This window comes from Coregonus lavaretus (assembly GCF_964263955.1).
Source record: "Coregonus lavaretus genome assembly, chromosome: 8".
NCBI classification, from domain to species: Eukaryota; Metazoa; Chordata; class Actinopteri; order Salmoniformes; family Salmonidae; genus Coregonus; species Coregonus lavaretus.
The window spans coordinates 25,871,402-25,886,380 of NC_139995.1; the positions used below are offsets into that span (position 1 = coordinate 25,871,402).

A 14,979-nucleotide genomic window follows, 5' to 3' on the forward strand; every position below is an offset into this window, starting at 1 on the left:
CTTCAAGTTCTTTGTTGTCCAAATCACTAAGGACTTCAAACGGTCCACACACACACACAGTAGTGAAGAAGACACGACATGCATCTTCCCCCTCAGGTTGTAAAGGTTTAGCATGTACCTTCAAATCCTGAAAGTTCTACAGCTGTACCATTGAGAGCATCTTGACTGGCTGCATCACTGCTTGGTATGGCAACAGCACCACCCTCGATGGTTTGGAGCTACAGAGAGTGGTGCAGAGAGCCCAGTACGTCACTGGGGCCGAGCTCCCTGCACGTGAAATGAAGGCCTGGAAAATCTTTAGACTCCAGCCACCCAAGCCATAGACTGTGCTCTCCGCGTCCGCACAGCAAGCGGTACCATTGCATCAAATCTGACACCAACAGGCCCCTTAACAGCTTCTATCCCAAAGCCATGACTGCTCAATAGTGAACAACATGTCTACACTGACTATTTTATTTTTACACCGTCTCTATGCACTCAAAAGGGCCCTACACACTCACACTCCACCACACACTTAATATGCACATATTTATACTAACTACACACACACACCCAATCACATAAGCTGCTGCTACTCTGTTTATTATATCCTGTTGCCAAGTCACCTTACCCATATCTACCTCGATCACTCCAGTATCCTTGCACATTGTAAATATGGTACTAGAACTGACTGACCCTGTATATAGTATGCTTGCTTACTTTATGGTGTTCTTTTATCTCATGTGTTTTTTGTTCTACGTTGTCATTTTTAGTATTACATTGTTCGATTACTGCATTGCTGGGTTTAGAGTTTGCAAGAAAGGCATTTCACTGTACTTGTGCACATGACATTAAAACTTGTAAGCACAGAACACATATCCTCACATTATAAAGAATGGGTTTTCAAGTCTAACCAGCTCATTGCAAGAGTAGTTCAAATGATTCAAACAGTATGCAGATTTAGTCCCAAATCAGCAAATAAAGCCATGGTAGAAGCTTTTGTTCTTTAGACATTTTATTGACAAAAGAAAGTGGCATGGATTTAATCTTCATCCTCCTCCTCTTCCTCATCCTGGTTGATCTGGAAGTAGCGCAGTTCGTAACTCTCCTTGGTATTGGCCACCACACGCAGCCAGTCCCTCAGGTTGTTCTTCTTCAGGTACTTCTTGGTCAGATATTTCAAATACCTGGCAGATAGAAGGGCAGTGTCATCAATTTAAACCCCATTGAAAATTACACTGTGACAAAGATGTACTGTAAATTTGTTACATTTACATTTTGAGAACTTATCAGGCTAGGCCTTGGGTTTATTCTGGAGGGTGCAACATTGCAGAACGTTCAGATAGAATAACAGACATTATGACATGCAGAACATCGAATCATCAGCTCCATATTTAACCTTTATCTGCAACGGAAAAAAAAACTAACAATTGCACCCTCATCAGGGTAAACATTTACAGCAGGTCTTGGCACCTCCATAACAAATCAGGGATTCCCCCTAAGAATTAAAATTTTCTGTGAGAGACCCCCCCGACAACTGTCAAAGATAGACGTCGGCACCCCCAAGACACTTAGGGCATCTACAAGAGTCGATGTATAATTTAAACCCTGACCCCCATTATATAAAGCCTAGACGTACCACATCCCCATACACTAATGCTAGTCACAAATGGCATTCACGTCTGAAGTCAACTGTGTAAACTTGAGCACCAAGCAGATCAACAAACTGAATCTGTTCAAAATACTGAACCTATCCATATCAGAAGAAAAGGATCAGGGATACATCCAGGGATTGATGTGGAGGGTAATGGTGTAAAAAGGCTTGTTTTAAAAGAGCCCGGATTGCTTCCCTGCAACATCTATATTATAATACCGTAAAGCCGAAATCACACAGGGAGACTCCTGTGCATTCCATTTCGAGAGCAAGCACATTCGTTCACGTGGGCTTAAGCCACAAAATTACGACGGGATTTGCCCCTACAATTTTGTGCCGATTTTCTTCATTTTAGGCTCAAAATAAGTGCCATATTCAACTGTGTTTTGTATTTGTATTTTCCCATTTGTTGCGATTTCCCTGCCCCATTATTCCCAACATGCCCTCCAATCGAACCATCAAATCTTTACAAATAAAGGTTCATAATGAGTCAATTAAGCACTAGGCCCACACTGGAGGAGGAAATTTGATTAAAAACATTGAATTTCAGAAAAAGCAAGTGCCATGATCCCACGGGAAATACAGGAGCTTTTTTAAAATGCTACAAAGTTAAAATATAAATGGCATATCCGGAGACAGAAAAGCTGAATATAAACATTGAGTGGGGGGGAGATTGCATTGAATCAAATGATTAATTTCCAATTATTTACTGCCCGTGAATGTCCATGAATGTCTAAGAGGGTACATGGTGACTTGGAAACGACAATGTCACTTTGAGACTGATGAAAATCATGTTCACTGCTGGAGACCTTGATCAAAGGACAGATCCACCTTCCTAATAGAACAAGTGAAAATGCAATATATGCATAACTGTGGACACATTTACATTTTAGTCATTTAGCAGACGCTCTTATCCAGAGCGACTTACAGGAGCAATTCGGGTTAAGTGCCTTGCTCAAGGGCACATCGACAGATTTTTCACCTAGTCGGCTCGGGGATTAGAACCAGCGACCTTTCGGTTACTGGCACAACGCTCTTAACCACCAAGCTACCTGCCGACACAAACCAAGTCCCACCATCAGACAACACAACATAAAATAGCAAGTGATGTTGCTCACCACATTACAAGGGCAATTCATAAGCTGAATCAAGATTTCAATCAAACATACCTTTTGGAGAATGGCACCTCAGAATTCACAGAGATTTTGCTCTTGCTCCTTTCAATGGACACCACGCCACCACCCAGGTTCCCAGCTTTACCGTTGACCTTGATGCGCTCCTGCAGGAACTGTTCCTGTAGAAGACGAGGCCAAAGGTGGATTTTAGGATATAGTCATACTCCCAAATATGAAACCATACCCAACAGGATACTACCTGTAATGAATGCTACATACTGCTGCAAATATTCTGTCAATATGAGAACCGTGAGTTGTATATAATTTACATTTTAAACATTTGTCATTTAGCAGACTCTAATCCAGAGCAATTTACAGTTAGTGCATTTTACTTAAGGTAGTTACAGTGAGGGAAAAAAGTATTTGATCCCCTGCTGATTTTGTATGTTTGCCCACTGACAAAGACATGATCAGTCTATAATTTTAATGGTAGGTTTATTTGAACAGTGAGAGACAGAATAACAACAAAAAAATCAAGAAAAACGCATGTCAAAAATGTTATAAATTGATTTGCATTTTAATGAGGGAAATAAGTATTTGACCCCTCTGCAAAACATGACTTAGTACTTGGTGGCAAAACCCTTGCTGGCAATCACAGAGGTCAGACGTTTCTTGTAGTTGGCTACCAGGTTTGCACACATCTCAGGAGGGATTTTGTCCGACTCCTCTTTGCAGATCTTCTCCAAGTCTTTAAGGTTTCGAGCCTGACGTTTGGCAACTCGAACCTTCAGCTCCCTCCACAGATTTTCTATGGGATTAAGGTCTGGAGACTGGCTAGGCCGCTCAAAGACCTTAATGTGCTTCTTCTTGTGCCACTCCTTTTTTGCCTTGGCTGTGTGTTTTGGGTCATTGTCATGCTGGAATACCCATCCACGACCCATTTTCAATGCCCTGGCTGAGGGAAGGAGGTTCTCACCCAAGATTTGACGGTACATGGCCCTGTCCATCGTCCCTTTGATGCGGTGAAGTTGTCCTGTCCCCTTAGCAGAAAAAGGGAAGGAGGTTCTCACCCAAGATTTGACGGTACATGGCCCTGTCCATCGTCCCAAGATTTGATGGTACATGGCCCTGTCCATCGTCCCTTTGATGCGGTGAAGTTGTCCTGTCCCCTTAGCAGAAAAACACCCCCAAAGCATAATGTTTCCACCTCCATGTTTGACGGTGAGGATGGTGTTATTGGGGTCATAGGCAGCATTCCTCCTCCTCCAAACACGGCGAGTGGAGTTGATGCTAAAGAGTTCGATTTTGGTCTCATCACCCAGTTCTCCTCTGAATCATTCAGATGTTCATTGGCAAACTTCAGACGGGCCTGTATATGTGCTTCTTGAGCAGGGGGACCTTGCGGGCGCTGCAGGATTTCAGTCCTTCACGGCGTAGTGTGTAGCTGCCTTGAGATTATTGACAAGATCCTCCCGTGTAGTTCTGGGCTAATTCCTCACCGTTCTCCTGATCATTGCAACTCCACGAGGTGAGATCTTGCATAGAGCCCCAGGCCGAGGGAGATTTACAGTTCTTTTTTGTTTCTTCCATTTGCGAATAATCGCACCAACTGTTGTCACCTTCTCACCAAGCTGCTTAGCGATGGTCTTGTAGCCCATTCCAGCCTTGTGTAGGTCTACAATCTTGTCCCTGACATCCTTGGAGAGCTCTTTGGTCTTGGCCATGGTGGAGAGTTTGGAATCTGATTGATTGATTGCTTCTGTGGACAGGTGTCTTTTATACAGGTAACAAGCTGAGATTAGGAGCACTCCCTTTAAGAGTGTGCTCCCAATCTCAGCTTGTTACCTGTATAAAAGACACCTGGGAGCCAGAAATCTTTCTGATTGAGAGGGGGTCAAATACTTATTTCCCTCATTAAAATGCAAATCAATTTATAACATTTTTGACATGCGTTTTTCTGGATTTCTTTGTAGTTATTCTGTCTCTCACTGTTCAAATAAACCTACCATTAAAATTATAGACTGATCATTTCTTTGTCAGTGGGCAAACGTACAAAATCAGCAGGGGATCAAATATTTTTTTCCCTCACTGTATGTACGACAACCACATATCAGTTATAGTAGACTCGTCTTGAACCAGGCTTCCCTAATCGGAAAGCCTCCTGAAGTCAATGGCAGAAAGTAGCTACAAAGGGGTGAAACCCGGTGTAAATCATTAACACCTCGCAACACATTAAACCAATCAAATCCCTTGCTGTGTGAGCTCTAAAGGTGCCCACTAGATTAGTGCCGTAGGAGCAACAGTGCGTGAGGATGGCCGTGATATCACTGATTAAAACCCCATCAAGACACGAACCGTGTTCCACGATTATTGACATCAGAGGAGAAACTACAGTTTCATCGGTTTCTCCACTTTACTTTTAATTTCAGACTGTCGGTCACACATGATATACTTAACTTTTACCATAGCCTGTAGGTAGACACGTCTTAACGTCTGTTTTTTCAGTAGTGTTCAGGCACAGGAGTTGTAATGCCTTCGACTAAATTGTGTGTATTGAGTACAATTCGGGCAAAACAGAATTCAGTTTTCTTCCATTTTCTGTAATGTTGCAAACTAGCATACGCAACAACTCTGCAAAATGTGTCCTACCAGGTCGGAAAACAGTAACGAACATTACACGCAGTACCCCTTCTACAGGCATGTGGGGGGATGGTTCTTGAAATGTAACATCCGCATGGCATTATTTTATAGTATGAAGAATACAATTGAACAAAGCTGAATAAAATAGAAAGGATATTTTCCCCAAACGATTTGAGGGAGTGCGCACATGCAGCTATTCTGTGTTGAGCGGTTAACAAAGAAATATGTATTCCTATATGCTTAGAGTTAATGTAACTTCAGTTGTTCTACAAACTTTGGGCTATATGTTTTGATTTTTAATACATTGTTAGGCTGCATGATGCGAATAATGACGATTTCAAAAAAGTAGCTTGAAAGGCATGAGCCCTGCTTTGTTTTTTTGCGCAGGCTGTACACACTACATCAGTCACTCATTCACAATTTGACAAGCAGTTGATAATGCCTAGGATTAGGGTTGCACGATATTGGAAATAACTGACATTGCGTTTTTATTTTTATTTGTCATTTAGCAGACGCTCTTATCCAGAGCGACTTACATGAGCAATTAGGGTTAAGTGCCTTGCTCAATGACACAGACAGATTTTTCACCTAGTCGGCTCGGAGATTAGAACCAGCGACCTTTCGGTTACTGGCACAACGCTCTTAACCACTAAGCTCCTTACCTCCCGAGTGGCGCAGTGGTCTAAGGCACTGCATCGCAGTACTAGCTGTGCCACTAGAGATCCTGGTTCGAATCCAGGCTCTGTCGTAGCCGGCCGCGACCGGGAGACCTATGGTGTGGCGCACAATTGGCCCAGCGTAGGGGAGGGAATGGCCGGCAGGGATGTAGCTCAGTTGGTAGAGCATGGCGTTCAATACCCACGGGGGGCCAGTATGAAAAATTAATAATGTATGCACTCACTTAACTGTAAGTCGCTCTGGATAAGAGCGTCTGCTAAATGACAAATGTAAGCTACCTGTGATATATATTGCGATATGAAAAAATACAGGATGTCTTCACCAGATGACTTGAAAAGCTCTATTTGAGAATAATTAATTATTCTAGAATGATTGGGGTGATTTTGTAGGGAACTGCATCTTCATGGAAAACTGAAAATGACTTTTTACCTTTTGACTAGTTTAATTTATTATATTAATTAACACTGTTTAATTCACCATGGTTCTATTGTATTCATGTAATACTCTATCAATTCAGACTAAAGTCAATGATCTAACATGTTATGATATTAATAATGCATGTTGCTTACCCTAAAATAAAGGGTCTCATTTGTGAATGAAGAGGTGTGGTGTATATAAGGGATCCAGGAGATTACAGGAGGCTGTATCTCAGTACTCCTAACAGAGTATTCTATACAGAGGAAGTTTCATTATCACAATAGGGAATTAATGTGAATGACAAAATCCAATCAAAAAGTAATTTAAAATGTTATTGCATTACAAATTAAATTACAAACCTCCTTTTTGAAAATAGAAACATCTCTTAATTTAAACCATTTGAAAAATGAAAGAGCAGCTATACTCCTGAGTGGTTTACAAAACAAATAATTTGTAATAATAAAAGCAAAACCTAACTAATAAATACCAATGAACTTAACATGAATAACAAATAACACAGAACCATTGTATTTCACAAACTTCTGTTTTTAAAATAAACTTTTCTTAGCAACAGTGCCAAAGTGTTGATCATCATGGCTAGACAAATGCTGATTAAATTAAACTTTTCAACTGTATAAAATCTGGTTTCTTTCTAAACAGAGTACCTAGGAAAATAAATAAATGTATTTCTCACAACTGTAGAATAATATAGTAAATCTAAATTCTATTCAAATATAATAACTTGACTTTAAGCATGTATACATTGCTCACTCAAACTTGAAGGTTTTTGGCCAAGAATACCAGTCTATTCAACATTACAGGCTTGAGACATGACCGTTGGCAAGTGACAATGTTGCCACTTGTACTGAAAAGCCTCTCCGAGGGTGACCTTATAGCGGGAATGGATAGATACTAGCGGGCAAGCTTGGCGAGATGTGTAAAGCTTACTCTATGTGTTTTCCACCATGCAAGTGGATCTTCCTCTTTGTCTAAGGAAGGTGTTAGCAGGTAGTTGTTTAATTCTGCTTCCACAGCATCCTTGTGGGTCAGAAAGGAATCACCCTTTGCTGCAGCTCCGCTCAGTTTAAAGAAACTTCCAAAGGACTTCTTGGCTTTCTTTGCCTGGGACGTATCAGCAACTTCAGGCTCCACTTCAGTGCTGCTGCTTGACGTCTCCTCCTGGCTTTCCATCATTTCTGATGCCACTCTGGCCTTGACTTGGGGCTTGTTGTCTTCACTGATGAAGTCCATCTTGAACCGGGGGTCCAAACAAGAAGCCGCATCTAGCAGCTCCTGAGTAGTAACATCTCAGTTTTCAAGGTCTTGGTCAAGTCTATCTCCCTCTTGTATTAGCAGCATTGAAGTGTTGAAGAGGTGAAGAACTGGCTTCACATATAAGACACTAACATAGTCTTCTCCTGAGAGTGCATCTGTGAAGTCCAGCAATGGGCCCAGTGACTTACTGACAGATTCCAGGACATCCATATCTTGCCAGGTTAGAATTAGATGCCGTGTCTTCCTGTCCTCAGACAGGACCTAAGTTATAGCCTTCTGCTGCTCTGGTATCCTGCTGATCATCTTCTGTCTGGAACCCCATCTATGAGGGAATGTGAAGGTAGATTGAGTTCCTTCTGGGCTCTTTCAAGAGCACTTCTGGCCTTCCAGCTGTGAGAGAAGTGACCCACCAGCTTCTTGCAGACACCTGCAGCACGGTCAATGCGCCCATCCTTTTTCACTGCATTTTCTAAGGGAGAAAACAAAGACAAAATAAAGTACTTATTTTTATACACATTTAATACATTTACTTTAATAAATGATTTATAAAAATAAATTGCTCATAAAACAGTTTTGCAAATGATTACACAATTAGTTATTTACAGATACAATTTAGAGTTTCAGCATGCTTTATGTTTTTAAGACCTATAATAAAACACATTCATTCTCATATAACTTATATCTCATGAGTTTAGCACTAACCATTTTACTTAATGACAACCCAAAATATAGGGGCATTTAATTCCATTGTTTGTTATTGTAAACAAATGCAACATTTAAACATAAAAAAGATAGCAGAGATATATAGATATGAAACGTTAATGCCATGGGATATCAGCCCTGGCATTCAGAGCTTTGGCTATCAACCTGAGTCTGTATCCTTCATTCTTCCCCAGCCCCATCCTCTACAATAAAAATATATGAAACTTATGAAAATTGTTATATTTCAAAACAGGTTGCTAGGTAATAATATGTAACAGTAATAGTATAGCAACAGTAGTAAAATAGAATGTGCAATTGGGCATAACTTACCAACTGCAAGATGCAGTCTGTGGCCAAAGCACTGCAATCTGGTCCACTTGTTCAGGGCGGCAGCCTTCACCATGTTTGCAGCATTGTCTGTTGTTATACAGACTAGACGACTCTCATCTAGGCCCCAATCAGCTACAGCTTCTCTCACCCCTGTTGCGATGTTCTCACTTGTATGATCCTCTGGGAAAAATGCAGTTTGCAAACAGCGACTTTTCAGGTGGAAGTCCTCATTAATAAAGTGTACGGTCAGACTTATGTAGGGCTCCGTTGTCCGGCTGGACCACAAGTCCGTTGTTGCTGTATAATATTCCACGTGTGACAGCTCTGTTTCAACTTGTGCCTTGCATTTCTCGTACAACTCTGGGATGGCAACTCGAGAAAAATAGTTGCGTGATGGCATTACATACCGCTTGTCAAGCGACCGGATCATGTTTTTAAAACCATCTTTGGTAACCGTGTTAATTGGTACCATGTCTTTGGCGACGTGAAATGTTATTGGATCTGTGATCTCTCTCTGCGTTTGGAACCTTTCTCATATGGTGTAATACTGGCAAAGGCATCCGAAATAGATTTCTGCTTTGGAGGGCATTGAGATGCTTTGCACTCGTCATACGAAGATTTGTGGTGCCGCCTTAAATGATCGAACAAATTGGTCGTGTTGCCTCGTGTTGTGGCAACAATTGCAAGGCACTCTCGACAAAGTACCTGTTTTTGGTCAACATCATCCTGTCTGTAGTCGAAATATTTCCATATAATTGACGATGCATTTCTTTTTGCAACCAAATTCTCAATTTCTGTCTTTTTTGCCTGTTCCTCGCTCATCATTTCGTCACGCGCAAGCAGAGACTGCATGACAACCACGTGCAGCAACGAACTCCGTGTTTAAAATAATAATAAACTGTGTATCCAATAACCCATAAATCTGAGTAAATTACGTTATATCAGACAGATATAATGCTAGTTTAACATTTAAAAATATATATATTGAAGACTGATATGTTTACCTTACTAAATCGCACGTTCTGTGATGTGACTATTGCGGATGCATACATCGCAATGTCGATGCTGAAACGATATATCGTGCAGCCCTACCTAGGATTTAACGCGGCATCCCCTTTGTGTGGCTGTAATGCGCCCTAAAGAAATCCATGCCGTTTGCGGCCAGTTGCCGTTATGCCCTTCTCCCTGAGTGCTGCTTGCTCCATCACGTGATCAGGTCTTTCTCACAGGCTACAAGTGAAGACAGACACATTGGGGACGCAACTGCGTGCGTCCTTATCCAATTCCGAGGTGCATATTGAAGACATTGGAAGAACTGTCCACATTTCCCTTTCGTCAGCCAACAAGATGAGTAGGCCTAATGAACAGGAAAATCACTAGCCTATGTCAATCTACTATCCCCCATACAAAGGTTGACCTATTCTATTCTGTGCGAGAAATAAATATTCCAAACATAGTCTGGGACAGTTGTGGGATGCGATAGATGATCGCAAATTAATACAACCAGTAGCATCAAAAAGCTTTTTTATACAATGTGGCTGACGCAACAGATCGGAACATTTAGCTTAGAATTTTTATAAACGATTAGGCTATTTCTTCACATATGTGCAGCAATGCGCACATGGTAGTAGGCTATAAGCGCAAATGTTCCATTAGCGGAAAACACCATTATCAAAAAAGTGACCGCAAATACAATTATGCATGTAATGCTTTTATGATAAAAGGTGATTTTTTTTAATGGTGAAAATTATCCTCCCCAAACTTGAAATTCACACGCTGCTTATGTATGCCAGTTAGGCTCTACACCCCTTGTAAAGCAGATTAATGTGCTTAATTTTAAGAAGTTATCTGGCCACTTTAGTTGTGATACAAACCTTATTCAAACATATAGGCCTATGGGCTAGGCTACATGAGGTGTGCGACTATGACTAGAAAAAGTAGCCAAAGAAAAAGCAGTTTCTTATGCTGGGCATCATTCACAAGTGATAATATATAATTCACAAGTGATAGGCTAATATTGTCACCCATTAGACTATTCTTGATTTAATCTTGTCTTTACACAAACTAAATAATATATGTGGGGCAGCGGGAAAAAATACATGTAATCTACGCACTTAAATAGCGAATGGAGGACGCTTTTCCCAGTGGTTTATTTTCACGCCAGCCAGGTAGGCTATACTCCTGTTGTAAATACAGTGGGGAGAACAAGTATTTGATACACTGCCGATTTTGCAGGTTTTCCTACTTACAAAGCATGTAGAGGTCTGTAATTTTGATCATAGGTACACTTCAACTGTGAGAGACGGAATCTAAAACAAAAATCCAGAAAATCACATTGTATGATTTTTAAGTAATGAATTTGCATTTTATTGCATGACATAAGTATTTGATCACCTACCAACCATTACGAATTCCAGCTCTCACAGACCTGTTAGTTTTTCTTTAAGAAGCCCTCCTGTTCTCCACTCATTACCTGTATTAACTGCACCTGTTTGAACTCGTTACCTGTATAAAAGACACCTGTCCACACACTCAATCAAACAGACTCCAACCTCTCCACAATGGCCAAGACCAGAGAGCTGTGTAAGGACATCAGAGATAAAATTGTAGACCTGCACAAGCCTGGGATGGGCTACAGGACAATAGGCAAGCAGCTTGGTGAGAAGGCAACAACTGTTGGCGCAATTATTAGAAAATGGAAGAAGTTCAAGATGACGGTCAATCACCCTCGGTCTGGGGCTCCATGCAAGATCTCACCTCGTGGGGCATCAATTATCATGAGGAAGGTGAGGGATCAACCCAGAACTACACGGCAGGACCTGGTCAATGACCTGAAGAGAGCTGGGACCACAGTCTCAAAGAAAACCATTAGTAACACACTATGCCGTCATGGATTAAAATCCTGGGTCCCCCTGCTCAAGCCAGCGCATGTCCAGGCCCGTCTGAAGGTTGCCCAATGACCATCTGGATGATCCAGAGGAGGAATGGGAGAAGGTAATGTGGTCTGATGAGACAAAAATATAGCTTTTTGGTCTAAACTCCACTCGCCGTGTTTGGAGGAAGAAGAAGGATGAGTACAACCCCAAGAACACCATCACAACCATGAAGCATGGAGGTGGAAACATCATTCTTTGGGGATGCTTTTCTGCAAAGGGGACAGGACGACTGCACCGTATTGAGGGGAGGATGGATGGGGCCATGTATCGCGAGATCTTGGCCAACAACCTCCTTCCCTCAGTAAGAGCATTGAAGAAGTCGTGGCTGGGTCTTCCAGCATGATAACGACCCGAAACACACAGCCAGGGCAACTAAGGAGTGGCTCCGTAAGAAGCATCTCAAGGTCCTGGAGTGGCCTTGCCAGTCTCCAGACCTGAACCCAATAGAAAATCTTTGGAGGAAGCTGAAAGTCCATATTGCCCAGCGACAGCCCCGAAACCTGAAGGATCTGGAGAAGGTCTGTATGGAGGAGTGGGCCAAAATCCCTGCTGCAGTGTGTGCAAACCTGGTCAAGACCTACAGGAAACGTATGATCTCTGTAATTGCAAACAAAGGTTTCTGTACCAAATATTAAGTTCTGCTTTTCTGATGTATAAAATACTTATGTCATGCAATAAAATGCAAATTAATTACTTAAAAATCATACAATGTGATTTTCTGGATTTTTGTTTTAGATTCCGTCTCTCACAGTTGAAGTGTTCCTATGATAAAAATTACAGACCTCTACATGCTTTGTAAGTAGGAAAACCTGCAAAATCAGCAGTGTATCAAATACTTGTTCTCCCCACTGAATAAGCAATGTGCTTAATATTTGGAAAGTTGAGAAATAAATATAGTAGGCCTAGCCTATAGAAAGCTGATCCTCTTTGTAGTAGAGGCCATCACTCTGTTTTCTCAAACAATTGCATAGCTTATAGAAATGTTGCGCAACATTTGATTAGATTTTCGAAAACATTTGCATTGATGTCAGAGTGATTAGAGGGACAATAGAGTGCTGAGTACCAGGCAGTTAGCATGTTTGGTAGGCTACTAATGACCATCAGCAGCATCAGAGCTTGGAGAAGCCTAATTACTGTGGCTAAACGGTCACGTGGAATTTGACTGCCTTCATGACTCGTAACCACCGGTAATACGGTCACCGCAACAGCCCTAGCCAAGCATTGTTTTTGCAAAGAAGACCTTGCTTTTTCATTGTATGCTCATTTACTTGTGCGGTTGCCAGCTATTTAATTTTCATCTTATGAAAATTTTACATTTTAGTCATTTAGCAGAAGCTCTTATCCAGAGCGACTTAGTGAGTGCATACATTTTTCTTACTGGCCCCCTGTGGGAAACGAACCCACAACCCTGGCGTTGCAAGCACCATGCTCTACCAACTGAGCTACGGGGGACCTGTAATGAAGCTATTTTATGCCGAATGTGTTGGACTAATGTATTTTCCATGAAGGAAAACTATAGTTGCACGTCCCTGATCAACAACAAAAAAATAACTTTACTTTCAATATAAAACGTGACCCCTGTCAATACACAGCTGGACTCTGCTGATCCTGCTCCGGCTTTCTCCTGTTGTGCTATTTACAAACACGTGACTTGCTCAACTTTGCTGGGGAACTAAGCTCCATATTGCAAAATAATAACAGGTGAAATCACGCAATCTGCTTTATCTCCTAACTCATTGCCCAAGTTGACTGCAGGTATTCACTTAAATAGCTGAAAATATTTTAAAAATGTATAGAAAAACTGAAGTTTCAACGGTATTGAAAAACCATCCTGTAGCTATTTCCAAATACCGCGGTATACAGCCCAAGCCTAGAAAACATATTTACCAGCCCTCTAGTTTACCTATTTCAGAGAAACTTTCCTACCAACTGAAGGCAAATCTATAATCTGGTATACCTTATCTGTCAGTAGGGGTTATAAAATAAAATACACATTTACCGAAGTTCACTCCCTCCATACTAGATTCCAGCGCACCTTTATGGAGATATGGAGTGAATTCGGTAAACTCATGAAGTAGGATATAAACGTTTATTTTCACACATCTTATAACCCCTACTGACTGGTAAGGCATTCCGGAATATAAATGTGTTTTCGGTGGTGGGAAAAGTTGATCAGAAATAGGTAAATCAGAGGGCTGGTAAATATGCTTTCGTGGACATGGGATGCAGCCTTCAGCGACGGGTGCCCATGTGTACAGGTCTCCTGGAGCTAAGAGGGTAATTTGTGACATACATTGAAATATACCTACTCTAGTAATAAAGTAGGACATTTAATAGGATATCGCATGTTTTTTCTCTAACATAGGCTACTTACAAAGTTTGCAGCATCCATGATGCCATCCTCCACTGGGTGAGTGCAGTCCAGGGTGAACTTCAGGACCTGCTTCTTCTTCTTGCCACCAGTCTTGGTCTTTTTGACGACCTGCTTCTTCTGTCAGGACATTGCGGAGGGTCTAACGTTAGTAACTACAAAACGATAAATACTGAATGAGACAATACTGTTTCATTTCGGTATCTAACGTGCTAACGTTAGATTGTTTTGAAATTAGCTAACTTGATTGATTTGTGTTATCAAACTGGTCAGGAAATGTTTGGTCGTGACGTGTGTAAACTAACGATGGGACTAGACTTTAGCATATCAATTTGGTAACACATTTGATTAAATACATTTTAAAACGGTCACTAATCGGACTATAATTAGCACGCTAACTTCTAGCTAGTGCATTTTCCGCTGGCTAGCCAAGTTAGCTAGCTAAATTGCTACAACGTGGTTCAATGGGTGCAGGCCCAACTGGTAAACAAAGCAATGGATTGGTGCTACAATTCTTCTTTGGCATCACGGAAACACATTTCAATGTGGATTTATTACGTTAACATTAACTACAATAAACGACAGACAATAAAAAGTGATATACTTAGCTATACAACCTATTTCAACGTGAGTACTCACAATCGGAGCCATGTTGGCCGGCGATTCTTGTCCAGAAAGGAAGAGGCAGCGTTTGCTAAATTCTATATCCGGTCTACATAAATAGATGAAATCCATGACTCTTGGATAGATTCAGCCAGGAGATATTATTTGCCCCTGTTTGAGGTATAATTATTTACATTTACATTTTTTAGTCATTTAGCAGACGCTCTTATCCAGAGCGACTTACAGGAGCAATTAGGGTTAAGTGCCTTGCTCAAGGGC

At 41.3% G+C, this 14,979-nt stretch overlaps 1 protein-coding gene across 1 annotated transcript; it reads right to left on the bottom strand.

Annotated features, from left to right (window-relative positions):
• Positions 1-971: 971 nt before the first annotated feature.
• Positions 972-14,832, bottom strand: LOC311133494 (large ribosomal subunit protein eL22-like; the record flags this gene model as incomplete). The annotated part of the gene is made up of 4 exons (XM_084166983.1): positions 972-1,166; positions 2,803-2,927; positions 14,101-14,217; positions 14,737-14,832. The coding sequence occupies 4 exons, from the start codon at positions 14,830-14,832 to the stop codon at positions 1,022-1,024; spliced, it is 483 nt and encodes a 160-aa protein (XP_084023109.1). The 3' UTR covers positions 972-1,021.
• Between the last annotated feature and the right edge of the window lie 147 nt (positions 14,833-14,979).